Source organism: Anabrus simplex, chromosome 1, assembly GCF_040414725.1.
Source record: "Anabrus simplex isolate iqAnaSimp1 chromosome 1, ASM4041472v1, whole genome shotgun sequence".
Classification (NCBI taxonomy): domain Eukaryota; kingdom Metazoa; phylum Arthropoda; class Insecta; order Orthoptera; family Tettigoniidae; genus Anabrus; species Anabrus simplex.
Window position 1 is genome coordinate 1,421,080,267 of NC_090265.1, and position 17,604 is coordinate 1,421,097,870.

The following is a 17,604-nucleotide window of genomic DNA, read 5'->3' on the forward strand; positions in this document are numbered from 1 at the left end:
CTAAAAGTGTATTTCCATCCGAGCTCTTATTATTTATACACATACTTACCCTTTCTCCAAACATTTCCTTGATTTTCCTGCATGCAGCATCTACCTTTTCTACAAACATACAACCTTCAATATCCTTGCACTTCTCTTTCAACCATTCTTCCTTAGCTGTCCTGCACTTCTAACCACTTTGTTTTTTAATTGCCTGTATTTTTTTCCGCCCTCATATTCTTTTGCTTTCTTGTACTTTCGTCGTTCATCAATCGCGTCTAGTATCTCCTGAATTATCCATTGATTCTTAGTTGATCTTTCCTTTCTTCCTAACATTACTTCATAACCTTACTGACCCCAATACTCACAACTGCCCATTCTTCCTCTATTGTGATTTCTTCAGCCTTTTCATTTAGTTCCTTGTGCAACATGTTCCTTGAAAAAATTTCTCACACACTATTCTCACAACTTGTCTAGATGCCATCTCTTTCTTCAGTTTCTTCAACTTCAGATGTCATTTCATAACCAACAAGTTGTGGTCAGAGTACATGTCTGCTCCTGGGAAAGTCTTGCAATCCAACAACTGGTTTACAAATCCCTACCTAATCATAATGAAGTCTATTTGATACCTTCCAGTGTCTCCAGGTCTTGCTCTCATACACAGCCATCATTTGTGGTGTTTGAACCAAGTACTAGCAAGGACTAAATTATGATCGGTGCAGAATGCCACCAGCTGGCCTTCTCTTTCATTCCTTTGTCCAAATCCGAATTCTCCTACTGTTTTACTTCCTCCTCCTCCTTGGCCTAACACTGCATTCCAGTCTCTCGTCACAATTAGATTCTCGTTACCTTTTACATATTGTATTAAATCTTCTATCTCCTCATATATTCTTTTGATCTCTTTATCATCCGTAGAACTAGTAGGCATATAGACCTGCACTATTATGGTGGGCACTGGTTTGGTGTCTATCTTGACAACAATAATGTTTCACTATGCTGGTCATAGTACCTTACCTGCTGCCCTATTTTCTTATTCATTATTAAACCAACTCCTGCATTTTCCCATTTCGTTTTTGTGTTAATAATTCTGTAGTCATCTGAACAAAAATCCTGCTAATCCTGCTTCGCTTATACCAACTACATCTAACTTTAGTCTATCCAGCTCCCTTTTCAGATTCTCTAACCTACCACAACGATTCAAACTTCTAACATTGCATGCTCTGACTCACAGAATGTCAGTATGCGTCTTCCTCATTAAATATTTTTGTGTAGTCCCCACCCGGAGATCTGAATGGGGGAATGATTTACTTCTGGAATATTTTACCTGGAGGAAGCCATCATCAGTACATCATTCATACAGAGAGAGCTGCATGTCGCGAGAGTTGGTTATGGCTGCTGTTTCCTGCTGCTTTCAGCCATGTAGCTGTATCAGCACAGCTAAGTCATGTTAAGTATTATTTCAAGTCCATTTCAGTCAATCAACTTGACTGCCACCCTTGCAACTTCTGAAAGGCTGCTACCCCTCTTTCGATGAACCATTCGTTAGTCTGGTCTCTCAAAATATGCCCATCTGATATGGTTGCAACCAAAGCTCAGCTATCTGCTTCACTGGGACACACAAGCCTCTCCACTGCAGAAAGGTCACACGGTTCGCAGACTGTTAAATATTTTTCAAGATGGACAAATTCTTGTACAGTGTGTTCCATCCACTGGTACATGTAGTGAAAGCACTGAGCCCGAGGAAAAAAAAAAAGTGTGTGCAGTGGCATTATAGTGCTTTTTCTTGGTGTGGTGATAAAACATGCTCAATCTCCACATGTATTGCTTGTGGTGAATAAATCAGTAATGTTGCTATGGTTCCCAGTAAAATTTAAAAAAAAAAAAATTGTTAACAAACATTCTTCTCTGTCAAACGAAGATGTCAATTATTTTTGTCAGTTGTTGAAATAAAACAAAAACAAAGAACATCCATGACAACATTTGTACTTGATTTGAAAATGTAGAGTAAGCTAGCAACAAGGTAGCCAAACTTATCACAAAGGCCAAACCACATACAATAGCTGAAGCATTATTAATGCCTGCTTGTGAAGAGATGGTGAAAATAGTCTTCAATTCAGAAGCTGGAAGTGAATTTCAAAAATTCATTTCACTGCTGAAACAATGTCACCAAGTTATTGATATTTCCAGTGATACTGAAGACTGCAGTCAGAAGTTCTCACTTCAGATTGACAAGTCCATCGATACCGATGGCCACGCACAACTTCTTATTTATTCAGTACAGGAATGGAGATATTATTGCAACTAATTTATTTTTTTGCAAAGAACTTCCCAAGTGAGCTACCAGTGAAGAAATATTTTGTGTGACTAATGAATATGTGTTCTGAAATGAATTAAAATGCAAGGATTGTGTTAGTGTTTGTAGAGATGGAGCTGCTTCTACGACAAGCTGAGTAACATGACTTGTAGCTCAAGTATGCGGAGTTAATCCTAACCACTGTCGTGTTCAAAATGAAGCCGTTGTTGCTAAATCTACCACCTTTTCTGAAAGTTGTGCTGCATGAAGCATTAAGTCATGAACCTCAGCAAATCGCAACAAATAAATTCACAGCTCATTTTTGTTTTGTCAGGAAATGGGATCAGAACACACTAAACTCCTGCTCCATACAGAAGTACAGTGGTTATCACAAGGAAATGTGTTACCACGAATATTGTAACTTAAAAGATGAGATACATACATTTTTGGCTGTTGAGTGGTATGAGGTTTTATTCGCGTATGATCAATGGGTATGTAGGTTTGCATATTTTCTAATACTTCCATGCACTCGAATGAGCTGAACAGGTAAATGTAGGGTAGGAATGAAAACATTCTTACCAGTACAGATAAGAATCAAGGATTTGTGAATAGGGTTTGTGGATACAGATAACTGAAAATGGTTCATTTGTGATGTTCACGACTGTATGGCCATGCACTTGCAGAAATATAGTGATGTTGGACCTAACTAAAAAAACAGTTAGAAATCCTGCAGCAGAGGTTCAAGAAGTATTTTGGAGACAGCGTGCAAAATTTTAACAATGTTCATGATCCAATATAAATGGTTCGTTATTGGACATTGTAAATTTTCCAGCTAACTCATTCCTGGTTGCCAGCGTTTCGCCCCCGTGTGCTAAGCTGGGCTCATTGGTTGGCACTTAGCACACCCACCAAGACGCATGGCTAGTGCATATTGTGGAGGCCACCGCGTAGGCTAGTCGGAGCCACCGGCAGTGCCAATGCACTATGAGAGACCCTGTCTCATTACCAAAAATTGATGCCTGCTTACACTGCGAATTCAGAATCTCTTCCGGTTAATATACAAGAGGAACTTGCAGACTTGAAAGCAGATGGAACATTGAAATTAAAACTCTTCATAGTGGTTTTGGATATATTTTGGTTGGCAATAAGAGGTGAATATCTGGCTATCTCCAAGATGCATTGCCAGTTTCAATTATGTATTTTTTCAATACTGACTGAAATGGAAAAAAATCAAATAGGGAGAGACTCAGATCCATCGATGACAAAATGAGACTTGCATTGTCCACGATTCCATCACAGATCAGCTGCCTGTGTGCAGGTAAGCAGGTGCAAGGATCACATAGGAAAGGTATGAGTATAATAATTTATTTTAATAGTAATAGAAAAGTGTGTTTTCTACACTATGCAGTTAATTAAAGCTTGCCAGGCTGGATAGTCGCACAGTAGAGCGCTGGCCTTCTAAGAAGTTGGTGGGTTTGATACCGGCTCAGTGCGGTGTTATTTGAAGGTGCTCAAACATATCACCCTCATGTTGGCATGTAAAATAACTCCTGTGGGACAAAATTTCAAACCTCAGTGTCCCCGAAAACCATAAAAGTTCTGAGATGAAAAATTAATAATATTATTATGAATTACAGTTTGTAAATTTACAAAATACACAATTTCTGTTTAATAATAATAATAACAATAATAACAACAATAATAATAATAATAATAATAATAATAATAATAATAATAATAATAATAATAATAATAATAATAATAATAATAACACCCTCTACAGATCAAACCAGCAGACGCCTTTGACAGAGGTCTTTTCCAAAAAAAAAAGATAGTGACAAATGGGCTAAACTGAGACAAACAACTGAAAAGAAGATCTGGTGTGTCTTTGACAGAAGAACGTAAGCAGGCCCATTCTGAAAGAATGAGGGAATTCTGGGCACAAAAGAAAGTGAAGTTCACTGCCAAATGTAACAAGACTTAATGTGGTCTTTGATGGCCCCAAAATAAATAAATGAATGAATAAATAAATAAATAAATAAATAAATAAATAAATAAATAAATAAATAAATAAATAAATAAATAAATAAATAAATAAATAAATAAATAAATAAACAAACACATAAATAAATAGATTAAATAAATAAATAAATTGTAGTCCCATTTTACATAATATAAATAATGATGAAGTCAAGCCTCTGAAACATTCTCTTTCCATTTTAAAATATCTTATCTATACTTCAGTTATGAAATCCAGTACTAAAAAAGATTCTGAAAGGGATACTTTTACCTTTATGACCCTACACTCTAGTTAAAGAGTCTCATTATTTGAATGATTGGGAATCTCAAATTCATACATCCAAGAGACATGTTTAGTCCCTAAAAAAATTAACCAATCTATGCTGACTGTAGCAGACATAACTACAAAATCAAGGGAGCTAAAACATTCTATTAATAATTATAATAGAGTAAACATGTATTTGCTAACGGTACATAATTGAACCAAGGTGTACATATAAGAACATTAATAACTAAAGAAATACGAGCTTACAGTAATGAGATCAAGTAAGTACACTGTACACATGCAGAGGAAAATTCATACTTACCTGAGCCATGACAATGTAAATAAAAGCTGTTTCTCCAGTTTTTGATCCTACTATTATATATTTGGCCAGGTCTCTACATCTAGAAAAGAAGAGGCCACAAATTAGAAATAAGTCTTGTTTTTCCATAACATATAATATTAGGAACAGTTCATGCACAGAGGACATAATAATAATTGCAAAAATGTTCATTTTGTGCATTGTAACCGTACAACAGGGTTACAGATTCCATTCAGTATTTATTATTATTATTATTATTATTATTATTATTATTATTATTATTATTATTATTATTATTATTATTATTATCATTATTATCATTATTATTATTATTATTATTATTATTATCATTATTAACCCGATTCATTAGATTTTATTTCTGTTTCTCATCATTTAGACTGTAATAATTAGGTATCACGTATATTATTGTATTTCATCATAGGTTAAGTGAATATGTTTGTAATTATTCTGTATTGTAGTGAGATTTGTTGGTTTTATATTATCATGCTGTGGCTTGTAACTCTGGCTAGATGAGCTGGCATAGTATTTTGCAATCGAGGCTATGTTTAACTGTGCAAGGAGATTTCCCGGTGACGCATTCGGCATAGTCATTCTCAAACCGCTTGGGTACGCTTAGACGACACATGACTGATGACATCAGTGCGTGGACACGTGATTGCGACCAAGTGTCAGTATTCGCCAGCTACTGGATGTTGAAGTGGAAGGGATGAACAGTGAGTGGGGAGATGAGTCGTCATCGAGAGGTGATATAAGGTGATGCTACGATGGGGAGAGGTACTCAGTTGATGGTACGCAGTTGATAGTACTCAGTTCATAGTACTCAGTTGGTATTCAGTTCATATTGTGCAGATCATATGTAACATTCTGATGTATCAAATGGAAGAAGTGGTCTTAGTGTGATGGTCAGAGCTAAGAGTTGTGTTTTCAAGAGGTCTGGTAATAATCGAGGAGGTCTACAAGTGGTGGTTGTATCCGAGCAGAGACGGGTACTATGCTGATAAAGAAACATCATCTTCTTGTGAGGATGGACTTCACAAGATGTCTCAATAATATTTTCAAATTTCTATATATCTATTGAGTGGACGTAATTACATTGGAGCTCCCTACACGCGTACATGGTATGTAGGCCAACTCCTTGTTATATAAGATAACAGCAGACGGCTCCCGACTTCAGCTCACAGGTTTTCCCAAGAATTTCAAGTTCAACAGCGGTGTATGCAGACAACAGGTAATTAAAGCATCAGACATGTTATGCATTCATAACATGAAGAAGAATGTAATCAGCGGCGATATCACATCTCACTTCAAGTTCATGCCAATAGCTTTTTTTGTTTAGATTAAATTTTCCTTTTCTTTGTACCGCAAATCTCACGATATATTTCTTTTGTTAAATTAAAAGACGTCAATGGTTGTTCATTGTGACGTAAATTATATAGTCATAAACTCAGTTTTATTTTAATTATAATAAGTGATTCCAGTTCCATGTACAATCCTCAATTGTGGAAATGCAGCAGTAATTTAATATTGTCCTGATCCATATCCCTGTATATTGCCAAATATGTGAGTTTATCACCTCACGCCTTGAGATAATTGATATAAGAGGTATGCTCTACCGAATTTTGTTGTTTTTCTTAAAAAAGCAACTGGCGCTCAAACAAATGTTATTTATATTATGTGGAAGATATGAAAGTATAAGAGTAGTGGTCAGAGTAGCCACAACGTGTCGCCAGCAACGTGGGACTCGAAAGGTTCAGAAAAAGTGTTTCTGAATGGCAATATACATGGATCAGTTCTTTTAATGAGTACGCACATGTTAAATTCACCGAGTAATGTTAGGAAGGTCATTTTGTTGAAGTTTGTATTTAAGGGGTAATGTCAGAGGAATTGCAAGGGGAAATAGCTTTGAGATCGCGAAAAATTAGTAGGAAACCGAAGATGGACAAGGATAGCAATATGCAGTCAGGTGATGAGGCTGAGGTTATTGTGTCCAAGGAAATCCAAGGTGGTAACATAAATAGGAAGTTGGTGACTAAGGTGGGACCTGCTGAAAGTCAGAAAATAGTAGAAACTGAGGAAAACGCTGTCACGCAAGATCAAAGTAAAGGGGTGATTGACCTGGGTTTATTTAATTTGCTGATGTCCAAAATGACTGAGCAGAATAATGCCATGAGTGAGAAAATTGAAACGGTTATTAGTGAGAAAATTGAATCTCAGAATAATATTATGAGTGAGAAAATAGAAACGGTCATTAGTGAGAAAATTGAATCTTGGAATAATATTATGAGTGAGAAAATTGAAACGGTCATTAGTGAGAAAATTGAATGTCAGAAAAATATTATGAGTGAGAAAATTGAAGCGGTCATTAGTGAAAAAATTGAAGCTCAGAGTAATGCCATAAATAGTATTAATAAGAAGATTGATGATGTTAGTAATAAGATAGATCATAAGGTGTTAGAAATAAGTAAGCAAATTAATAATTTAGAAAGTAAGGTAAATAGGGAGTGTAGTGACATCAGAGCTGAGATGGAATTGGGTCGGAGCAATCTCCATACGGAAATAGAGCAAATTAGTGAGACATGCATCAAACAGATTGATGAATTAGGCGCCAAGATCGAGTCTAATAAAGGAGAAATCCATGAGTTAGTAGAAGAAAGGTTTGAAAAGATAACCAATACAGTGGGGCAAGAAACTAGGAAATGTATTAGTAGGGTAGAACATGTGGAAAGAAAACTTGGAGAAGTAGGTGATCTAGAGAGTGAACAAAAATCATTATCACAGAAGGTGAGAGAATCGGAAGAAAAGTTGCAGGAGGAATTAAGAAAAATTCAAGAAAAGGCTGAGGAAACAGTGGAAGAAAAATTTCTGAGTTGCCAGAGAGTACTCCAGCAAGAAGTGCGTGATAGTAAGAATGTACGTGAGATAATTGTAAATAATGGTTTAATCACTAGAGATCATGATTTACCTAAGTTTTCTGGGAAAGAATTCAACCCGATGGAATTTATGAGAGTAGTCGAGAAGAAATTTGCGGTTCAATTAAGAGACAATATTATTAGCTGGGAAACTGTATTAGAGATCTTATCTAATGCTTTCGTAGGAGAGACTAAGTCTTGGTTTCAAGTATATAAAAGCTCGATGTCTAGTCTAACTGAATTTAAGGAGAAATTCATGGCTAAATTTTGGAGTGAAGGTGTTCAGAGTAGAGAGAGAGAGAGAGTAATGTTTGGCAGGTATAATTCTAACGAGGGTGTTAGAATGACTGAATACTTTTTGGCTCATGTTTTGGTGTGGAGAAATTTAGAATGTATTGGACCTGAGGCTGATATAGTTAGACTTATGGCTAAGCACTATCCCGATAGAATAAGAGAAGCTGTTTGTATGCAAAAAGTGGAGACTATTAAGGAAATGGAGATTTTGTTGGAAAGTTTTGATGCTTTAGGTAGTAGCTTGAATAATAGTAGGACACTAAATAGGAATGTAGAAGGAAGGGGTAACCAATCTAATAATCAGGACAGGCCTATGAATAAATCGTAACTACAGAAGAGAATATCAGGAGAGACCTAATAATAATTTCCACAGGGAGAGAAATTATCAAAATAGTTCGGAAAATTTCAGGACTGGGAGGCGTGATTATGGTAATCAACCAGAAGCTGGGAGGCGGGAGAATACAGGCCATAATAATAATAATAATGACGCTAGAGGAAATAGGCAACAGGGGAGGCCGACTGAGGTGTGTAACCAACAAGTCGTAACCGAACCAAGTACTTTAAACGCGCAACGGACTGTATAAACAGGTCACTGAGACAGTCCGTAAATGGTGAGTTCACGTATAAGGTAGATAAGTATGTTAATGTCGATCAGCCTATAGCTGTAAGTGAACATGATTGTGACCTAAGTAGCAATAATTCAAATGTTTTAAGTGACGACTTAATCGTAGACAATAAATTTTATAAGTGTAATTTAAATTTAGATATAAGGCAAGATTTGTTAAGTGATCTTATATTATGTAATGAGGATAATTTAAGTAGTGTTACTGTTACACCGACGATTGAACTGCTGATATGGGGCAGAAAAGTTAAGATTTTGTTGGACTCTGGTAGTGAGAAGTCATGTGTAAATTCCAAGCTGTATGAGGAAGTTTTGAGAGAGAAGTATGAGGTAGCGGAAATTCCAGTGAGGAATACGTTCATCGTAACAGCTGTTGGGAACAAGTCTCAAAGAGTGAATAAACAAATAGCTGTCCCCATTAGCATAAGTGGAGAATGTATTTTCCAACCATGCTTAGTTGTGCCTAATTTAGTTTATGCCGTTATTTTAGGTACCGACTGGTTAACGTGTCACAAGGCTAAATTAAATTTTGATCTGTGTAATGTCAATCTTATTTGGGGAAAGAGTAGCAGGGAAGTCAGTTTACCATATGATGTTTTGTCAGAAATTAGTGCGAATAAAGTGTGTTCTAGTACGGAAGGATCTTGTGAAATTCCTAATATTAGGAAAAATATTGATGTCTGCCATGTGTCCATACAGAGAGATTCTAGAGATGAATTGTATGAGACAGTGGAGAAATGTAATTTAGCGGAAAGTCAGAAGGACGAATTGTGTGAATTATTGATATCACATAGTGATGATTTTAGCGATCGGCCTGGTAGAACACATCTTTACGAACACAAATTTAATGTTAGTGATAACTCAACTTTTGTAGGACCGAAATATCCCATTCCGTTAAAATACGCTAGCGCTGTTGAAGAGCAGATTGACATTATGCTAGATTATAATATAATTGAACCATCATGTAGTCCTAATTTAAATCCACTTGTTATTATACCTAAGAAGGATAACACGGTAAGATTGTGCATGATAATTTTTGTAAGACTACATTGGAAGAATTTGAGCTTGGTGACAAGGTTTTACTCAGAGTGCCACTCCCGTCATCAGCAGAAGCTGGTCAATTTTCTAAGTTTTTCTTGTTATATCAGGGATACTTCACCGTAGTGAAACGGATTGGGAAATGTGCTTATTCATTAGAAGACAAGGAAGGAAATATCGTAGGCACATACAATATAAGAAATCTTAAGAAATATATCATGTGAGTTTGTTGATTAATTTTCATTATTATGTTAATTCACCATGTTTTATGAAGCTGGCATTGCGAACAGGACTTCAGTGAAATTAGTGTGTGAAGCACGGCAGTGCAATAAACTCCAGTGCTTGGAGAAAGTGTATATAATGAAATGTCTTCGAGAATTACTTTTGAACACTCAATGAACGTTTGAAACGACAGAAGTGAGAAAGAAATGTAATCTGTATGTAAATAATACTGTATAATCAAAGTGAAAATGATAATTGATCAATGTTTTATATGTGTAACAACGAACATCCAGATGGATGATAACATGTAACCAATTTGTAAAGGGCATTTTTATACATGTATCTATGGTGTACTCGATTTCAGGTGATTATGTATATATTTCATGAATCAATCGATTCATTTAATCGATTATTTCATGAGGGAGGCGTTCTGTAACCGTACAACAGGGTTACAGATTCCATTCAGTATTTATTATTATTATTATTATTATTATTATTATTATTATTATTATTATTATTATTATTATCATTATTATTATTATTATTATTATCATTATTAACCCGATTCATTAGATTTTATATTCTGTTTCTCATCATTTAGACTGTAATAATTAGGTATCACGTATATTATTGTATTTCATCATAGGTTAAGTGAATATGTTTGTAATTATTCTGTATTGTAGTAAGTGAGATTTGTTGGTTTTATATTGTCATGCTGTGGCTTGTAACTCTGGCTAGATGAGCTGGCATAGTATTTTGCAATCGAGGCTATGTTTAACTGTGCAAGGAGATTTCCCGGTGACGCATTCGGCATAGTCATTCTCAAACCGCTTGGGTACGCTTAGACGACACATGACTGATGACATCAGTGCGTGGACACGTGATTGCGACCAAGTGTCAGTATTCGCCAGCTACTGGATGTTGAAGTGGAAGGGATGAACAGTGAGTGGGGAGATGAGTCGTCATCGAGAGGTGATATAAGGTGATGCTACGATGGGGAGAGGTACTCAGTTGATGGTACGCAGTTGATAGTACTCAGTTCATAGTACTCAGTTGGTATTCAGTTCATATTGTGCAGATCATATGTAACATTCTGATGTATCAAATGGAAGAAGTGGTCTTAGTGTGATGGTCAGAGCTAAGAGTTGTGTTTTCAAGAGGTCTGGTAATAATCGAGGAGGTCTACAAGTGGTGGTTGTATCCGAGCAGAGACGGGTACTATGCTGATAAAGAAACATCATCTTCTTGTGAGGATGGACTTCACAAGATGTCTCAATAATATTTTCAAATTTCTATATATCTATTGAGTGGACGTAATTACATTGGAGCTCCCTACACGCGTACATGGTATGTAGGCCAACTCCTTGTTATATAAGATAACAGCAGACGGCTCCCGACTTCAGCTCACAGGTTTTCCCAAGAATTTCAAGTTCAACAGCGGTGTATGCAGACAACAGGTAATTAAAGCATCAGACATGTTATGCATTCATAACATGAAGAAGAATGTAATCAGCGGCGATATCACATCTCACTTCAAGTTCATGCCAATAGCTTTTTTTGTTTAGATTAAATTTTCCTTTTCTTTGTACCGCAAATCTCACGATATATTTCTTTTGTTAAATTAAAAGACGTCAATGGTTGTTCATTGTGACGTAAATTATATAGTCATAAACTCAGTTTTATTTTAATTATAATAAGTGATTCCAGTTCCATGTACAATCCTCAATTGTGGAAATGCAGCAGTAATTTAATATTGTCCTGATCCATATCCCTGTATATTGCCAAATATGTGAGTTTATCACCTCACGCCTTGAGATAATTGATATAAGAGGTATGCTCTACCGAATTTTGTTGTTTTTCTTAAAAAAGCAACTGGCGCTCAAACAAATGTTATTTATATTATGTGGAAGATATGAAAGTATAAGAGTAGTGGTCAGAGTAGCCACAGCATAAAAATTATTTTGTGTCACAACAATACTCAAAGTAGTCCATAAAGTACACAATAATAATAATAATAATAATAATAATAATAATAATAATAATAATAATAATAATAATAATAATAATAATGCTTAATCTTCCCTCTTTTTTTCTACTACTACTACTACTACTACTACTACTACTACACACTTATCCCTCTTGGCTGTGTTTTGCACACTAGTCACCACTTCTGTCAGTAAGGGCAGCATGAGAAGAGACATTGGAGTGTTACACGTCTTCTTTCAGCCAATCATCACCCACGGGGCTGATGTCCATCTGGGTTGAGGCGCAGGGTAGTCTTGGCAACAGATTGCTCAAGCATAAACAAGCCTTCTGCATTTTTTAAGTTATGGGCGCAATTCCTATCATAATTTGGACATTACTATTCTTGATACGATCAAGTTACGACAGACACACACCATGGGGTATAGAGCTTGTTCATGTTTTAACAGATGCTGGCCAGTAAGCACAGAGAAAAGTAAAACAATAGTGATGACAAGGGAAAGGAAGGAAGGAAGGAAGGAAGGAAGGAAGGAAGGAAGGAAGAGGAAAGATAAAAATAAGTGGTAAAATTCTCTAAGCGGTTAAAAGTTTCAAGTACTTGGGAAGTGTGATCACAGAAGATGGAAAGATAACCAAGGAAATTGGGAAAAGAATAGAACAAGCAAACAGCGTCTACCAGAGTATAAGGGATATTTTATGGAACCAAGATGTCCCAAAGAAGTATAGGAAAGTATAATATTCAACCTATTATGAACCCATACTAACTTATGCAGTTGGATCGTGGACTACAAAAAAACAAGAGGAAAGTAGAATACAGGCAGCGGAGATGGAATTCCTAAGAGGTATCGAGGGCAAGACCAGAAAGGATAGAATTAGAAATGAAGAGATAAGGAAAAGGACAGGAATCTTGAAACTTCAAGACAGGATAGAAACAACGAAGCTAAAGTGGTATGGGCATATGATGAGAATGGGAGAAGAGAGTGTGCCAAACATATTGTCTGTAACTCGAATTTTGTTCAATATTAACTGTGCAATATGGCATTTGTGGTTTGACGATGATGCTTGTTGTTTAAAGGGGCCTAACATCTAAGGTCATCTAAGGTGGTTTGTGAGGAACAGTTAACAAGTAAAGAAAGGGTTACAGTGATGCTGGGAGCTAATATGACAGGAACTAAAAAAACAACTAAAACTTCTAGTGATCAGAAAAATAGGCAACGCCTTGCTGTTTCTCGGGTGTGAATTAATTACAAGTGATTATTTTCATATTGAAATTCAATTATTAAATGTCAAACAAGCCATGAAGTCTGACTTGGAGTTACCATAGTGTACCATAGTACACCCACTGATTATATATATCGTCAGTCAGTCTCTGGCAAACCGGGCGAGTTGGCCGTGCGTGTAGAGGCGCGCGGCTGTGAGCTTGCATCCGGGAGATAGTAGGTTCGAATCCCACTATCGGCAGCCCTGAAAATGGTTTTCCGTGGTTTCCCATTTTCACACCAGGCAAATGCTGGGGCTGTACCTTAATTAAGGCCACGGCCGCTTCCTTCCAACTCCTAGGCCTTTCCTATCCCATCGTCGCCATAAGACCTATCTGTGTCGGTGCGACGTAAAGCCCCTAGCAAAAAAAAAAAAAAAAAAAAAAAGTCTCTGGCAAGGGTGGACTTTGACGATATAACATCTGACTTGGAGTTAGAATTCATGGTTGATGATGCCTGCAATGACAGGCAAAACATGTACCATACTTAAACTTAATATAATGACAGTGATATAGTCCTAAAGACTTTACTAGTATTGAATAGGTGGTTTCAATAAATTAACTGTTTAACATTTAATAATGTGAATTAATTACTGGTCACGTACGAAAGCAACCCCCGCGGATGACAAATTCAATGATATAGATGTTGATTCCCATAGGGAATTGGTATTATGACAAATTCAATTTATGAATCTCGGCTGTGTAGTATTGACAAGAAGTTTCAACGTGATGGGAGGAAAGGTTAACAGTAACAAACAGAAGAGACTATTATATTTTTTTTCCAAAGGTGTTAAGGGAGGTATGTTCCTTGTTTCACTACTCTATGTACTGTATCCTGTCTTCTGAAAGTTACTTTTTTTTTTTTCCTAGGGGCTTTACGTCGCACTGACACAGATAGGTCTTATGGTAACGATGGGATAGGAAAGGCCTAGGAGTTGGAAGGAAGTGGCCGTGGCCTTAATTAAGGTACAGCCCCAGCATTTGCCTGGTGTGAAAATGGGAAACCACGGAAAACCATCTTTAGGGCTGCCGATAGTGGGATTCGAACCTATTATCTCCCGGATGCAAGCTCACAGCCGCCCGCCTCTACGCGCACGGCCAACTCACCCGGTGAAAAGTTACTATAATAAGGGTTATAATTAAAGTGATGCAGTAAAATAGAATTTGTTTGCTTTTAAATACAGTGGAACCTTGGATTGCGAGCATAATTCGTTCCGGCAACATGCTTGTAATCCAAAGCGCTCGTATATCATAGCAAGTTTTCCCACGAGAAACAATTGAAAATACCAATATAAATGGTCCGTTATTGGACATTATAAATTTTATAAATGTCCAATAACGGACCATTTATATTGGTATTATAAATTTGCTCATTCAGGACAAATATTTCAGATTCCCTATGGGAATCAACATCTATATCAAACAATTGAAATGCGGATGATTCGTCCACAACACAAAAATATGTATTCGCATACCATTTCTAAAACAAAATATAACGTAAAACAAATTAAAGTGCACTTTTCCTTACAACAGAATCACTGTTGGTGTGAGGGAGACGAGAGATGACGTATAGCACAAATTTCACTAACGGAATCACTGCTATCTGTTGGCTCCCTGGAATTGTTTTCTTTTCGTGCAACTTTAACGAGGAACCTGTCCAATGACTGTTGCTTTTGCCTCTTTTTGAGGATTTCACGAAAATATGATATTGCACTGTCATTGAACTGATTCATCGCACGTACTGCTACAGCCTTATTCGCGTGGTGTTTTTCTACAAAATTTTGCACCATTTCCCACATTTTGCACTTCCCCGAATCTCAGTTGAAGTGATAGATTCCATTGACTTTTCCTCCTCAGCTCTTGAGTTCTCTTGGTGACTCCATCCCAGGCTTTATCGATGATCTTCAGGCAGTTCACGATGGGGAAATGATTTTTCCCAAACTCTCGGAGGGTAAGGTTTGTTTCTTTGGTCACTTTGAAGCATCACTGAAATAGTGCTTTGGTGTAGAGCTTCTTGAAGTTTGAAATGACTTGCTGATCCATATGCTGGAGTAGTGGAGTTTTTTTTTTCTAGTTGTTTTACGTCGCACCGACACAGATAGGTCTTATGGCGACGATGGGACAGGAAAGGGCTAGGAGTGGGAAGGAAGCGGACGCGGCCTTAATTAAGGTACAGCCCCAGCATTTGCCTGGTGTGAAAATGGGAAACCACGGAAAACCATTTTCAGGGCTGCCGACAGTGGGGTTCGAACCTACTATCTCCCGAATACTGGATACTGGCCGCACTTAAGCGACTGCAGCTATCAAGCTCGGTGGTAGTGGAGTAGTGTTGGGAGGAAGGAACTTAACCTTAACGAACTTGAATTCCTCCAGTAAGTCGTTCTTCAAGGCTTCAAGGCCTGGAGGATGAGCAGCAGCATTGTCCATAACCAGCAAGACTTTAAGCGGCAGATTATTTTCTGAAAGGTATTTCTTCACTACAGGACCAAAGCCCTCATTCATCCATTCAACAAACGAACAGGGGAGGGGAAAATATAGGCACACATGACGCTTGTATTGCAGAACCTCACTCGCTTATCAAGTTACAATTTATTTAAAATATTTGCTCGTCTTGCAAAACACTCGTAGACCAAGTTACTCGCATTCCAAGGTTTCACTGCTATACATGCTCGAAAAGATATTCTCTATATTTCGAAATTTTGATAACTCAAAATAAAATTTAGCTCCCAAGGTGATTCGAAATATCGAGGTTCTACTGTGTTTCCTCAACAAAGTATTCCCAGCTGGTCCTTTTTTTTTTTTTTTTTGGTACCATAGTACACCCACTAACTATATATCGTCAGTCAGTCTCTGGCAAGGGTGGACTTTGATGATATAACATCAGCTGGTCCCATAAGGATTAGTGCTGTGCCTCAGGTATACAGTACGTTCTCCTCAACACTTTCAAGCACTTTATTGATAATGGTAACACAAATGTTGTTCAGGCTCGAGTTCCTTCAGCATTGATTAAAGTTCCTTGGGATAATTGTACCAACCTGCCTTATGCCTCTATTGATGATAATCTTTCCAGTGACTCAGTTTCTTCAATTTTAACATGAGGATTGATCGAAAAGATGTTAAGTACAGAACAAAAATGTACTTAATGAGATTAGAACACCTGGAGTCAATATGTTCATCACTTTGAGCACAGCCCTTATCACTAATGAATCAAATGATTTCTGTAAAATATAGATCAACTACATCAGGATCGGTTCTGCAACAGTGAGTACAGGAGGCTAATCAAATGCACAATTCAATCAGTCCTAATTGTCACAGAAATACATCTTGACTTGTAATATTAACTGATAAAGGAGTGTGCTAATTCCCATAAATCAATGTTGTCACTATTTGTCCCGCCTAATGGCAGGTTCCGCTATGTGGTTTCACAGTCTCTCATTTCATTCAGTCATGGACCACGTCGGGATGTAGATTTACTCAAGGAACCGATGACCTAGATGTTAGGCCTCTTTAAACAACAATCATTATTGTCAACATCAAGATTCACTAAATTCCACAAGTCAGTACAAGAAATAGACCTTCATTAAGTATAAGCAGGATAACACTGTAAGAACATGCATGAAAAACTGCTTATAGCTACATGTTCTGTTAACAGTGCTAGGAAAAATCAATCAATCAATCAATCAATGATCTGGTAGATTCCCTATCAAGTGTTTACCTAACTTTTTCTTAAACTTTTTCAAATGACTTTGAAATTTATCAAACATTTTCCTTGATAATTTATTCTAATTACTTACGCCTCATCCTATAAATGAATATTTGCTCCTTGATAATTTATGCTAATTCCTTATGCCTCATCCTACAAACTGCCAACTGCTGCGGTTGTGTGAAATGCCTCTCCAGTAAATCTCGTTAATTAGCAAGATTAACAGCCAACAAGTGCCATTTGTGACTTTCTCAGTGTAACTAAACTGTCATTGACCTGAAGCATCTTTCAGTATGTCCGCTAAAGAAGCTATTCGTCGTGTAGCGTCTATTGAAGATGTTATGAAGGACTTCCAAGGCCGCTTGGAACACGTCGCAAGCTGCACCTGCCGCGTGGATGAGCTGCAGCGGCTAAAGGCTGAGTTCTCTCAGTTCCAAGAAAAGGTGTCTAGTGAGCTGAAAGACATAAGAAAAAAACTGGAATTTACTGAACAGCGCCTCGAACAACAGGCCGAACTGCTTGATGAAGCTGAACAGTACAGCCGGCGGAACTGCTTAGTGCTGCATGGTATTCCAGAGGAGCTGGCAGAGAACGTTTACGATAAAGTTATCAACACGATGAAGGGCAAGTTAAATGTAGATATAACTATGTCTGATATAGATCTTTGCCATCGTTTAGT

General features: G+C 37.1%; 1 protein-coding gene across 3 annotated transcripts in view; it reads right to left on the minus strand.

Moving 5' to 3' along the window:
• The window catches only part of LOC136858381 (transmembrane protein 179), a 267,306-nt gene that overhangs the window by 135,576 nt on the left and 114,126 nt on the right, over positions 1-17,604 (minus strand). For all 3 annotated transcript variants that reach the window (XR_010858634.2, XM_067137882.2, XM_067137883.2), the window contains exon 3: positions 4,879-4,957. Coding sequence is in view for 2 of the 3 variants with exons in the window: in XM_067137882.2 (XP_066993983.1) it covers positions 4,879-4,957 (79 nt within the window). In the remaining variant the exon portion in view is untranslated. The remainder of the gene's footprint in view (positions 1-4,878; positions 4,958-17,604) is intronic.